Here is a 13,100-nt window from a genome sequence, read left to right on the forward strand (position 1 = left end):
TCTATGTAATTCTATGGTTTCCTGCAGTGTGGTTACACCATAGAGATTTACAATGTTCCATATCTATGTAATTCTATAGTTTCCTGCAGTGTGGTTACACCATAGAGATTTACAATGTTCCATATCTATGTAATGCTATGGTTTCCTGCAGTGTGGTTACACCATAGAGATTTACAATGTTCCATATCTATGTAATTCTATAGTTTCCTGCAGTGTGGTTACACCATAGAGATTTACAATGTTCTATATCTATGTAATTCTATGGTTTCCTGCAGTGTGGTTACACCATAGAGATTTACAATGTTCCATATCTATGTAATTCTATGGTTTCCTGCAGTGTGGTTGCACCATAGAGATTTACAATGTTCCATATCTATGTAATTCTATGGTTTCCTGCAGTGTGGTTACACCATAGAGATTTACAGTGTTCTATATCTATGTAATTCTATGGTTTCCTGCAGTGTGTCTGTTTCCGCTCACATGTTCTCCAGTAGCAGCACGATGGGGTTGAGCTCTTTCTTGGGGCGGTAGTAAGCCCTCAGGGGCGCGATAAAGTTGTACAGGCCGTTTCCTGCACTCTCCGCCGACACGATGATCAGCTTGTTCTTAAAGCCGTAGGACCGAGCGTCCTCCAACGGGATGTGGTGGCAGGCCTGTAGGAGGGAGACAGGAACGACACAGGAAATACATTGGATTACATGAAGGTCATCATCATCATCGAAGAGGGGTCAGGTAGGGAGGTAGGATGGTTCTAGTTGAGGGTAAGTAAGGCAGAAGTAGTCTGATTCCCACCTTGTCCAGGCGCAGGCAGCAGAAGGGCATCTTTTCCTGCAGCAGGTGACACAAGGCAGGGGAACTGCCAATGTACGGGGAGTTCAGCGGGTACCCCTTCACCCACCTGCCACACACACACGCGCGCACACGCACATATACACAAAGACAGACAGAAACACACAAACACATTTACACCTGGGTCTGAGTGTAACAGTATAACCTTAGTACGTCCCCTCGCCCCGACCCGGGCGCGAACCAGGGACCTTCTGCACACATCAACAACTGACACCCACGAAGCATCGTTACCCATCGCTCCACAAAAGCCGCGGCCCTTGCAGAGCAAGGGGAAACACTACTTCTAGGTTTCAGAGCAAGTGACGTAACTGATTGAAACGCTATTAGCGCGTACCCGCTAACTAGCTAGCCATTTCACATCCGTTACATGAGGACAGAACATGGCAGGACTCAAACTAATTCAAACACACATTAGACCTCAGGCAACTCCTAAACACTTACTCGCAGCGTCCACCCCACCACTGGTCATTCTCGTCTCCGTCCCCCTCATCCTTCCCTTCGTCCCCACCCTCGTCCTCTGATTGGTCCCCCAGTGGGTCAAAGGTTGCTGAGTTGACCCCGTCCACCAGCTCCAGGACAGGGGCGATGCTGTGGCGTCTCTCCTCGGCAGAGTCTGCTGTGGCTGGGAGGGCCAGGGTGTTAGCACCCCCCAGCCCCCCCTCTGTCTGGCTGGCCCTGCCACCTACACCTCCCCCACTGCCCATGGTCATGCCCCCTGGGCCCTGGCCCTCTGGGCTGCTGTCACTGGAGTCCTGCAGGTCAATGGCCACCGTGCCTACGGGGGACAGAGGACACATAAAATCACTCATACAATCTATGACCAGTCCACACCCTTAGTAGAAAACAGTTATAGAACTGTCCTGTCCATACAAGCACAGGCTAAAGGGAAAATGTGCCCTAGAACAAACACAGATGCAGATGCAAACATAGCACACATGGCAAGCACAAATCCAGAATCAGTACTCTTTGGCTTTGTGAGAGTACCAATGTGCTGTGACTGGGAGTACCATTGTTCTCTCACGAAGCCAAATAGTACTGATTCTGGATCTGTGCTTGCCCTGTGTGCTATGTTTGCATCCGTGTCTGTGATTGTTCTGCCGCACACTTTAACTTTCAAACTTTGAGAACCAGCAGTCCCAGAGTTCTCCACCAGGGGGTGTGGTTGTAAAACGTCTCTAAAACAAAAGGAAACCTACATGCCAGATACATTTCACTCAGTTGGCAGATGCTCTTTTCACCAGAGACTCACATTCAGATACTGTTTTATTCCTCATACAACTGTTAGGCTTCTTACATCTGCCTATTGTGGATCAACATGTAAAACATGTCCTAATCTGTGACATGTACATTGTAAAACATGTCCTAATCTGTGCCATGTACATTGTAAAACATGTCCTAATCTGTGCCATGTACATGGATCAGGAAAGTCACAATTGTATAATAAGAAACATTATGCTAAGTGCACTTGGACAAAGGATCTGAGTGTCACTGTGTCACTGTGAGTCAGTGAGACTGACTGACCCATGCTGGCGATGATGCTGTGGACAGGCAGTCTGGTGAGTCCATGGTAGATGGTCTGGGGCCCCACCCCCCTGTCACTGCCCTTGGGCCCCCCCCGCGTGGGCTCTCTGTGGCCCCTGACAAAAGCTGAGTTCTCCTCCTTGGAAATGTTGATGTAGAAGCAGGTGTCTGAGCCGCCCATGATGTGGCCGGGACCTGGGTTCAGCAGGATGTTGGCATTTTCCAGCCTCCGCACTCCGATCAGACACACACCATACCTGACCGAGGAGGAGAGGATCAGATACAGGAAGTGTGTGTGTTTGTGGTTAATAGCGTCTGCTAAATGACTAAAATGTCAAATGTGTGTGGTGTGTGGATGTGTGGGTGTGTGTGGTTAAGAGTGTCTGCTAAATGACTAAAATGTCAAATGTATGTGGTGTGTGGGTGTGTGTGTGGTTAAGAGTGTCTGCTAAATGACTAAAATGTCAAATTTAAACTTTGTGTATGTCTGCTTATTGACTCACTTCTTGTGTGCGTGGAAGGAGGCGAAGGTGAAACTCTTCCCCTGGTACTCCCCAAAGAACTTGCTCTCCTCCAGACAAATGTGATGCACCTCATTGGCTGAGCAGCGGCGGTAGGTGCGCTGCCACTGGTCAGCTGAGCATGCCCCGCCCTCCCTGAGACACGATCAGGGAATGGATTGGTCATTAGGGGACAGAGTTGACCTTTTAAACAGTGTTGCACGCAGCTTCCCTTTCAGCATCAACCACACATCAAAGACACTTCCCCTCAAGGCTGCAGTGTTAACACTTTACAACTGTGTCAGAAACCAATCAATAACTCAATCAGCACAGAGACACACACAGGGACACAGACACTATCAGAGCAATACAGCTGCCAAGATAGACGCTGCTGAACGCTACACATTGAGAGAGCTTCACACATGGGCTGTGTTCACTTTGTCAGCCTTTAGAAAGGATGAGTTGAGAGACAGGAGGTGAGAAAGGAAGGGTGCGGGGCGGAGAGTGTGGCTGTGGGTGGCGGTGATGTGAGAAGGACTGCATTACAGAAACAACTGTCGTCTGTAAATAATAAATGGACAGTTTCATGGGGACAGCATGCCTGGCCGAGTTAATGTCACCGCACATCAGGGATACGGAAGGAGGGGGAGGGAGTTGTCGGTGGTTTAGGAGGACAGTGACACACACTGACCTGTTGAGGGGCTGGAAGGCTCCTGCACGTTGCCTGAAGGCCTCTGGGGGTGCTGTTCTGAAAGTAGAGGGGTGGAGGGGGCAGCAGATAGAGGATCATGGCTGGTCTGGGTTTAAGAGGATTATGACTGGTCTGGGTTTACTTTAGGTCAGTAGTCTATCTACCATGATTAATCTGCTGTGTACAGCTCAATGTACACAGCATCTGTTAGGCCAAAGGACATACTTCACTGCCTCTGTCTGATACCACCCACACCCATTGGAAAAAGTGTGTGTGTGTGTGGGGGTTTGAGTGTGTGCACTCACTGTCCTCTAGAGGAGTGGATCAACAGGGTGATGAGGGTGGAGGTAGCAGGACACACACAGTTCAGGGCCAGCATGGCATACTTAAACTCCTCTTCACACACCACATGATCTGCAGACAGAGGCAGCAGGGGAGACAAACCAGTAACACTCAGTATACTGTAATCAAATCAAATTCTACTTTATTAGTCACATGCGCCGAACACAACAAGTGTAGACCTTTCCGTGAAATGCTTACTTACAAGCCCTTAACCAACAGAGCAGTTCAAGAAAGAGTTAAGAAAATATTTACCAAATAAACTAAAGTAAAAAATAACAAAAAGTAACACAATAAAATAACAACAACGAGGCTATACACCGGGTGTACCGGTACCGAGTCTACACTACCGTCCAAAAGTTTGGGGTCACTTAGAAATGTCCTTGTTTATGAAGGAAAAGTACATTTTTGTCCATTAAAATAGCATCAAATTGATCAGAAATACTCTGCCGACATTGTTAATGTTGTAAATGACTATTGTAGCTGGAAACGGCTGATTTTTTATGGAATATCTACGTAGGCGTACAGAGGCCCATTATCAGCACCCATCAATCCTGTGTTCCAATGGCATGTAGTGTTAGCTAATCCAAGTTTATCATTTTAAAAGGCTAATTGATCATTAGAAAACCCTTTTGCAATTATGTTAGCACAGCTGAAAACTGTTGTTCTGATTAAAGAAGCAATAAAACTGGCCTTCTTTAGCCTAGTTGAGTATCTGGAGCATCAGATTATGTGGGTTCGATTACAGGCTCAAAATGGCCAGAAACAAACTTTCTTCTGAAACTCATCAGTCTATTATTGTTCTGAGAAATGAAGGCTATTCCATGCGAGAAATTGCCAAGAAACTAAAGATCTCGTACAACGCTGTGTACTACTTCCTTCACAGAACAGTGCAAACTTGCTCTAACCAGAATATAAAGAGGAGTGTGAGGCCCCGGTGCACAACTGAGCAAGAGGACAAGTACATTAGAGTGTCTAGTTTGAGAAACAGATGCCTCACAAGTCCTCAACTGGCAGCTTCATTAAATAGTACCCGCAAACACCAGTCTCAACGTCAACAGTGAAGAGGTGACTCCGGGATGCTGGCCTTCTAGGCAGAGTTGCAAAGAAAAAGCCATATCTCTGTCCAGCGTCTGTGTCATTTTGCCCATCTTAATCTTTTCGTTATGGCTTTGTCCTGGTAATCCGTCTGGCCCTGCGGCTTTGTGAATGTTGACCTGGTTAAAGGTCTTGCTCACATCGGCTACGAGAGCGTTATCACACAGTCGTCCAGAACAGCTGGTGCTCTCGTGCATGCTTCAGTGTTGCTTGCCTCGAAGCGAGCATAAAAGGCATTTAGCTCGTCTGGTAGGCTCACGTCACTGGGCAGGTTGTGTCTCGGTTTCTCTTTGTAGTCCGTAATAGTTTTCAAGCCCTGTCACATCCGACAAGCGTCAAAGCAGGTGTAGTAGGATTCAATCGTAATCCTGTATTGACGCTTTGCTTGTTTGATGGTTCGTCTGAGGGTATAACGAGGTTTCTTATAAGCGTCCAGATTAGTGTCCCACTCCTTGAAAGCGGCAGCTCTAGCCTTTAGCTCGATGCGGATGTTGCCTGTAATCCATGGCTTCTGGTTGGGATATGTACGTTGGTGACGTCGTCGGTGCATTTATTGATGAACCCGATGACTGAGGTGGTATACTCCTCAATGCCATTGGATGAATCCCGGAACATATTCTTGTCTGTGCTAGCAAAACAGTCCTGTAGCGTAGCATCTGCATCATCTGACCACTTCCGTATTGAGCGAGTCACTGGTACTTAGTGCTTTAGTTTTTGCTTGTAAGCAGGAATCAGGAGGATAGAATTATGATCAGATTTGCTAAATGAAGGGCGGGGAAGAGCTTTGTATGCATTTGTGTGTGTGGAGTAAAGGTGGTCTAGTGGATGTGTCTTCACAGGTAGCTTATGGGTCAAACATGCTCTGCCTCCTCTGCTGTACCTGTGTGCAAGAGTGAGTGCATTTCTTTGCCTGTCTGATCATTCATCTGTGTGTGTGCCTTTGTGTTTGTCTGTGGGAATATAGGTGTGTGTGTGTATATGTGCCTGTGTGTGTGTGGCATCTAGAATGTGTGTGTGTATTTTTGTCAGCCCCTAAAGCCACCTTATTAGTGCAGGTGCATCCCAAAGGCTGTGGTAATTGATATCTCAGTCAGAGGCTGAGATAAAGTCTGGCCTGTTAGCTAAGTGTAAACGCTGTGGTTTATGCAGAACACTAATTCAATCTGATGGAATTAAAACCTCTTCATTAATCTCAACATAATTTACCCAGATGCTCCCTACCTCCATCAAGTAGGCTGCATCAGGTGAATTTACACTATGATTTAATCTATTATTAACTCAATGGCACTTACTTGACAACACAACAGGATGCAATTAGCAGAGATAAATAAATATACATTCGTCAAATAGACAGTCAACTCCCTGTCATGTCAGATTATTTTCTCTTCTCCTCCTTAGGGCATTGTCTCTTTTTATCCCTTCAGTTTATATTCTGGGTTGTTTTTACCCCTTCAGTTTACATTCTGGGTTGTTTTTACCACTTCAGTTTATATTCTGGGTTGTTTTTACCACTTCAGTTTACATTCTGGTGTAACGGCAGCCTTCCCTCTCTTCACTAGAAGAGAGAGTGTAGCAGGGATCGGACCAACACGCAGCGTAGCCAGTGCTCAACAATTTTTAATAACACTAATAAACAGTGAACACTTAACAAATAACAAAATGTGGCAAACCGATAACAGTCCTATCTGGTGCAGAACACAAGCACAGAGACAGGAAACAACCACCCACAATCCCCAACACAAAACAAGCCACCCATATATGATTCTCAATCAGGGACAACGATTGACAGCTGTCTCTGATTGAGAACCATATTAGGCTGGACACAGAAACAGACAAACTAGACACACAACATAGAATGCCCACCCCAACTCACACCCTGACCAACTAAACAAATACAAAAACAAGGGAAAACAGGTCAGGAACGTGACATCTGGGTTGTTTTTACCCCTTCAGTTTATATTCTGGGTTGTTTTTACCCCTTCAGTTTATATTCTGGGTTGTTTTTACCCCTTCAGTTTATATTCTGGGTTGTTTTTACCCCTTCAGTTTATATTCTGGGTTATTTTTGCTCCTTCAGTTTATATTCTAGGTTGTTTTAACCCCTTCAGTTTATATTCTGGGTTATTTTTTACCCCTTCAGTTGATATTCTGGGTTATTTTTTACCCCTTCAGTTTACATTCTGGGTTGTTTTTACCCTTTCAGATTAAATTCTGGGTTATTTTTTACCCCTTCAGTTGATATTCTGGGTTATTTTTTACCCCTTCAGTTTATATTCTAGGTTGTTTTAACCCCTTCAGTTTATATTCTGGGTTATTTTTTACCCCTTCAGTTGATATTCTGGGTTATTTTTTACCCCTTCAGTTTACATTCTGGGTTGTTTTTACCCTTTCAGTTTATATTCTGGGTTGTTTTTGTATTTCTTTGCTCTATATCTTATTTTGGGGGTAAGGGGACCTGGCAACACCCCTGCAGTGCAGTGTCTTATTAAAGGACATTTCACACTCTCACACACTTAGCAAAGGCCTGGGAAGGAGGGAGAAAATGGAACCAGCCTGAACAAACATAGATAACACCCATCACTCCACCTTCACTGCTCCTGCCTTGTCTGTTTCTCTTGTTTTTCTGCTACCTTCTCTCTCATCTCTTTGTGACAAAAAAACAATATAGTTATGACCAATAAAATGAGGCTCAGGAAGCAGTCATTTTCCCTGCTGTATTATTCTTGATTACATTATATGCTGTAATCAGTGGACAAATATTATCAGGGGTACAGTGTTTGGTACAAATGAGATCTTGGCCTTAAATGCCCAGATGTGCTTTGCATATTGATTGTTGACAGAAACGTTGGTAGCTATAATTGTCCAGCCCCGCCTCTCGTGCCCCAGGAGTAGGTTAGTAGCTAGTAAACACATAAAAGCAATGAGACACAGATCGTTTCTGTCTAGCAGCTTTACTTCCATTAGACTCACCAACAGAGAGGAAAATGTTGTTGATGATGATAATATTTGTATAAATTACAGACATAGTGGGATAGAAAGAACGTTTGGATCATAATATGTACCCAAATGAAGAAAAAAAGAGTATTCACTGTAGTGTTTTTGCAGACTTTAGTGAATACTCTAGTATTTACTATAGTGTTGCAGATATGTCTGTAGTATACTGTAATATTTACAGTTTACTATAGTATAAATACTGCAGTAAGAAAAAAACGTTGGTTTATATTATAGTAATTACTGTATTGTTTTTGCGGACTGTAGTATACTGTAGTAACTACTGTAGTCTTTTTGTGGTCTGTAGTATACTCTACTATTTACTATAGTATTCTACAACATTCTATAGTAAGTACTATACATGATCGAGGTATACTACAGTGTGTAGTATAGTATTCTACAGTATAATACAGTTTTCTACAGAATTTTAAAGTAAGTTTTGTAGTATTCTGTGTAATGAATCATGACAGCTTCATTTTTTGGGATCAAATCATCAGTACCCTGCTAGCCTTATGTTCCTATCAATGCTCCTACAGCAGAGAACAGAACAAAATGACCTGCTCCTGCTGCCACTGCCTGTTACCACGCTGTTTGGTCCTTGGTTGGTGGGTGATGCTGTAAGGACTCTCGTCGTTGGTTGAAGGAGAGGAGGACCAAATCGCAGCGTGGTGTGTATCCATATTTATTCGAACACTTATTAAACACGAACAAAAACAATAAACAAAACCAAACCAACGACGCTACAGTCCTGAACATGTGAATCTAGAAAACAAAGAACGCAACGAACAGGAACAATCACCCACAAACAAACAGTGAGAACAGCCTACCTTAATAAGGTTCCCAATCAGAGACAATGTAAAACACCTGCCTCTGATTGAGAACCATATCAGGCTAGTTAGACAACCCTAAACCAATGAAAACACATAACATGGAATATACCCACCCAGCTCACGTCCTGACCAACAAACAAAGACTAAAACAAAGGAAATAAGGTCAGGAACGTGACATCGTGGGAATTGATCTATATGGATAGGGCTAAATTGAAATGTTTCTTACAGAATAAAATATGGAAAGCATATGCATACCATGATAGAAATGAAAACGGAACAGTTTGGAGATTATGGGAAAATTATTAGACTAAAGGTGACGACTAAATAAATTCAGCAACAAAAGAAACATCCTCTCACTGTCAACTGCGTTTATTTTCAGCAAACTTAACATGTGTAAATATTTGTATGAACATAACAAGATTCAACAACTGAGACATAAACTGAACAAGTTCCACAGACATGTGACTAACAGAAATGGAATAATGTGTCCCTGAACAAAGGGGGGGTCAAAATCAAAAGTAACAGTCAGATCTGGTGTTCTGCCCCTTAACAAGGCAGTTAACCCACTGAAAATAAGAATTTGTTCTTAACTGATTTGCCTAGTTAAATAAAGGTTAAAAAAATAACAATATGGTGTGGCCACCAGCTGTATTAAGTACTGCAGTGCATTTCCTCCTCGTGGACTGCACCAGAATTTCCAGTTCTTGCTGTGAGATGTTACCCCACTCTTCCACCAAGGCACCTGCAAGTTCCCGAAAATTTCTGGGGGGAATGGCCCTAGCCCTCACCCTCCAATCCAACAGGTCCCAGACGTGCTCAATGGGATTGAGATCCGGGCTTTTCGCTGGCCATGGCAGAACACTGACATTCCTGTCTTGCAGGAAATCACGCACAGAACGAACAGTATGGCTGGTGGCATTGTCATGCTGGAAGGTCATGTCAGCATGAGCCTGCAGGAAGGGTACCACATGAGGGAGGAGGATGTCTTCCCTGTAATGCACAGCGTTGAGATTGCCTGCAATGACAACAAGCTCAGTCCGATGATGTTGTGACACACTGCCCCAGACCATGACGGACCCTCCACCTCCAAATCGATCCCGCTCCAGAGTACAGGCCTCGGTGTAATGCTCATTGCTTTGACGATAAACGCGAATCCGACCATCACCCCTGGTGAACTGCGACTCGTCAGTGAAGAGCACTTTTTGCCAGTCCTGTCTGGTCCAGCGACGGTGGGTTTGTGCCCATAGGCTACGTTTTTGCTGGTGATGTCTGGTGAGAACCTGCCTTACAACAGGCCTACAAGCCCTCAGTCCAGCCTCTCTCAGCCTATTGTGGACAGTTTGAGCACTGATGGAGGGATTGTGCGTTCCTGGTGTAACTCGGGCAGTTGTTGTTGCCATCCTGTACCTGTCCCGCAGGTATGATGTTCAGATGTACCAATCCTGTGCAGGTGTTGTTACACGTGGTCTGCCACTGCGAGGACGATCAGCTGTCCGTACTGTCTCCCTGTAGCTCTGTCTTAGGCATCTCACAGTACAGACATTGCAATTTATTGCCCTGGCCACATCTGCAGTCCTCAAGCCTCCTTGCAGCATGCCTAAGGCACATTCACGCAGATGAGCAGGGACCCTGGGCATCTTTCTTTTGGTGTTTTTCAGAGTCAGTAGAAAGGCCTCTTTAGTGTAATACGTTTTTAGAATGACCTTAATTGCCTACCGTCTATAAGCTGTTAGTGTCTTAACGACCGTTCCACAGGTGCATGTTCATTAATTGTTTATGGTTCATTGAACAAGCATGGGAAACAGTGTTTTAACCCTTTACAATGAAGAGCTGTATTGTTTGGATCTTTACTAATTATCTTTGAAAGACAGGGTCCTGAAAAAGGGACATTTCTTTTTTTGCTGAGTTTAGTTCACCTGACACGAGACTGAATGAATCCAAAATTTACACTGTTTATTTTATGTGCATTTTACGTTAACTATACTTTTCACAGCATTTGTCAATAATGAAATCGAAAAATACTCTGGATACATTCAGTAACATGATAAGAATATTTCTGGAAAATGTGGGGTAGGTGCAACATAACACAAAAATATGACAAGGGTTTGAGTGAGAGGACTAGCTGTTGTCTTCAAGTGGCCACACACCCCACCAGTGTGGGCACAGTTGCTAAGTCATTTCAATGCACTCAAAGAGTCTTCAACTATAAGGTGTTTTTTTTAGCTCTCCTGGCAGTGCCGTTGAAGAAATAGAGCACGTCGGAACACAGCTCTACATCCCTGCCTTTACACAATTACTGTTGTTGTTTACGCAACCAAAAACACTCCATTATAAATCGCAATCTGGGTCAGGTGGGCATGATTTGAAAGCTTGTTCTATTACCAACATGACTAGCTAAATGATAAAATACAATCGTACAGTGTTAGGCTTTCACAATGCAATTCAGAAAAGCAGGTCGTACGGTGTGCATAGAATGGAGTCATGAGTTCATTCAGGTGCGGAAAATGTTCATCATAATACAACAAACAGGTTCATTGTGTTCAGGACAACCAGGGTAGAACACCATCTCATCTTGTAACTGTACATCAAACATAGTGATCAGAAACATTGACACTGTATATGACATGAGTTTTTTTGGAGTGCACATTTGGACTCACGAGTCTTTGGCTTGCTTCGATGACATCAAAGTGGTATTTATTATAATCCTCAACGTCTCATCTTTCAAAATACATTGAGTCATCGTAATTTACAGAATTAATCGTAATTTACAGAATGGCTGTCAGTCAAAACCCATACAGAGCTGTGAAGCGCAGAGCCAAAGCTCTGGAGTCATGTATAGCATGTTACTGTGCATCCACTATGTTCCAGTTTAAGCACAGACAATCTTAAATACATGTGGTATGGAGAGTTGGTCTGTGTGTGAGAGGTGTGTGTGAAGAACGTGTGTGAAGGACGTGTGTGTGTCTCTGTGTGTCTCTGTGTGTCTCTGTGCGAAGTGAACTCCCACGCTGGCAGCAGATAGTAATTACTGCAGGTCTGCCCAAACAGCAACCCTAATTAAATCAGCATGCAGTTATTGTGTGATGGTATGTGTAAGTGACCAGGCTATTGACCAGGCTAATATAGCTCAGCCCACCAGAAACACACCAGGTCATTGTTGTTCAACATTTGGTCAGGGAAAATCAACACCATGCAACCCAGTCAAACCACAAGCCAATTCTGATTCATATAAACCCCCTTTGATCCTTCCCACACAGAGAGAGAATTTGAGTGGCAGTCTGCTCTCTCTGCCTCTCTGCATAGAGCCATCCCAACATACACTGAGTGTAATAAAACATTAGGAACACCTGCTCTTTCCATGACATCGACTGACCAGGTGAATCCAGGTGAAAGCTATGATCCCATATTGATGTCACTTGTTAAACTCACTTCAATCAGTGTAGATGAAGGGGAGGAGACAGGTTAAAAAATGATTTTTAAGCCTTGAGACATGCATTGTGTATGTGGGCCATTCAGAGGGTGAATGGGCAAGACAAAATATTTAAGTGCCTTTGAACGGGGTATGGTAGGAGACGCCATGCACACCGGTTTGAGTCAAAAACTGCAATACTTCTGTATTTTTTCACACTCAACAGTTTCCAATGTGTATCAAGAATGGTCCACCATCCAAAGGACATTCAGCCAACTTGACACAACTGTGGGAAGCATTGGAGTCAACATGGGCCAGCATCACCATGGACTGAGTCCATCCCCCAATGAATTGAGGCTGTTCTGAGGTCAAAAGGCTCAATATTAGGAAGGCGTTCCTAATGTTTTGTACACTCAGTGTATATGATCTAATATAATAGACATTAGGCAGTTGTTAAGCTATTTGTGGGGATCAAATCAAGTCTCCACTGCGTCTCAATAGTGCCACCCACACTGGCACTTAACGAGGGAATTCAGCACCCTGTCACAACGTGCCTGTCCACGCCACTAAAACTGGTTACTTGATCACTGACAGGAAGAACACTGTATTAAGTAATGGCTTTATTGTGTTCATATGAAGAGATTGGCTGTGTCTGTTAAATTGACTCACATGCATTAATTTATTTATTTTGGGGGTAAATTGAAATGTTGCAAAACCATTCCTCTCTGTGATGTTGTCTTCATTGTGATTGAGGTAGCATTTCAGCTCTATCCAATGTACTATCCCGTATGCAAGCTAACTGTAGAAGCACTAGTAGGTTTTCTATCTCTGACACATTCCTCCACTTAATACTAAGAGAGCCAGACTGGAAC

The 13,100-nt window shown here is 43.9% G+C and overlaps 1 protein-coding gene across 1 annotated transcript in view; it reads right to left on the reverse strand.

Annotated features, from left to right (window-relative positions):
- The window catches only part of LOC129833529 (potassium channel subfamily T member 2-like), a 130,830-nt gene that overhangs the window by 13,462 nt on the left and 104,268 nt on the right, over positions 1–13,100 (reverse strand). The window contains exons 15-21 of the mRNA XM_055898188.1: positions 3,867–3,975; positions 3,562–3,618; positions 2,874–3,026; positions 2,371–2,627; positions 1,291–1,624; positions 793–898; positions 481–653 (exon numbers count right to left, since the gene is read on the reverse strand). Of these exons, the coding sequence (XP_055754163.1) occupies positions 481–653; positions 793–898; positions 1,291–1,624; positions 2,371–2,627; positions 2,874–3,026; positions 3,562–3,618; positions 3,867–3,975 (1,189 nt within the window). The remainder of the gene's footprint in view (positions 1–480; positions 654–792; positions 899–1,290; positions 1,625–2,370; positions 2,628–2,873; positions 3,027–3,561; positions 3,619–3,866; positions 3,976–13,100) is intronic.

The sequence above is a fragment of the Salvelinus fontinalis genome, chromosome 34 (assembly GCF_029448725.1).
Source record: "Salvelinus fontinalis isolate EN_2023a chromosome 34, ASM2944872v1, whole genome shotgun sequence".
In the NCBI taxonomy this organism is placed as follows: Eukaryota; Metazoa; Chordata; class Actinopteri; order Salmoniformes; family Salmonidae; genus Salvelinus; species Salvelinus fontinalis.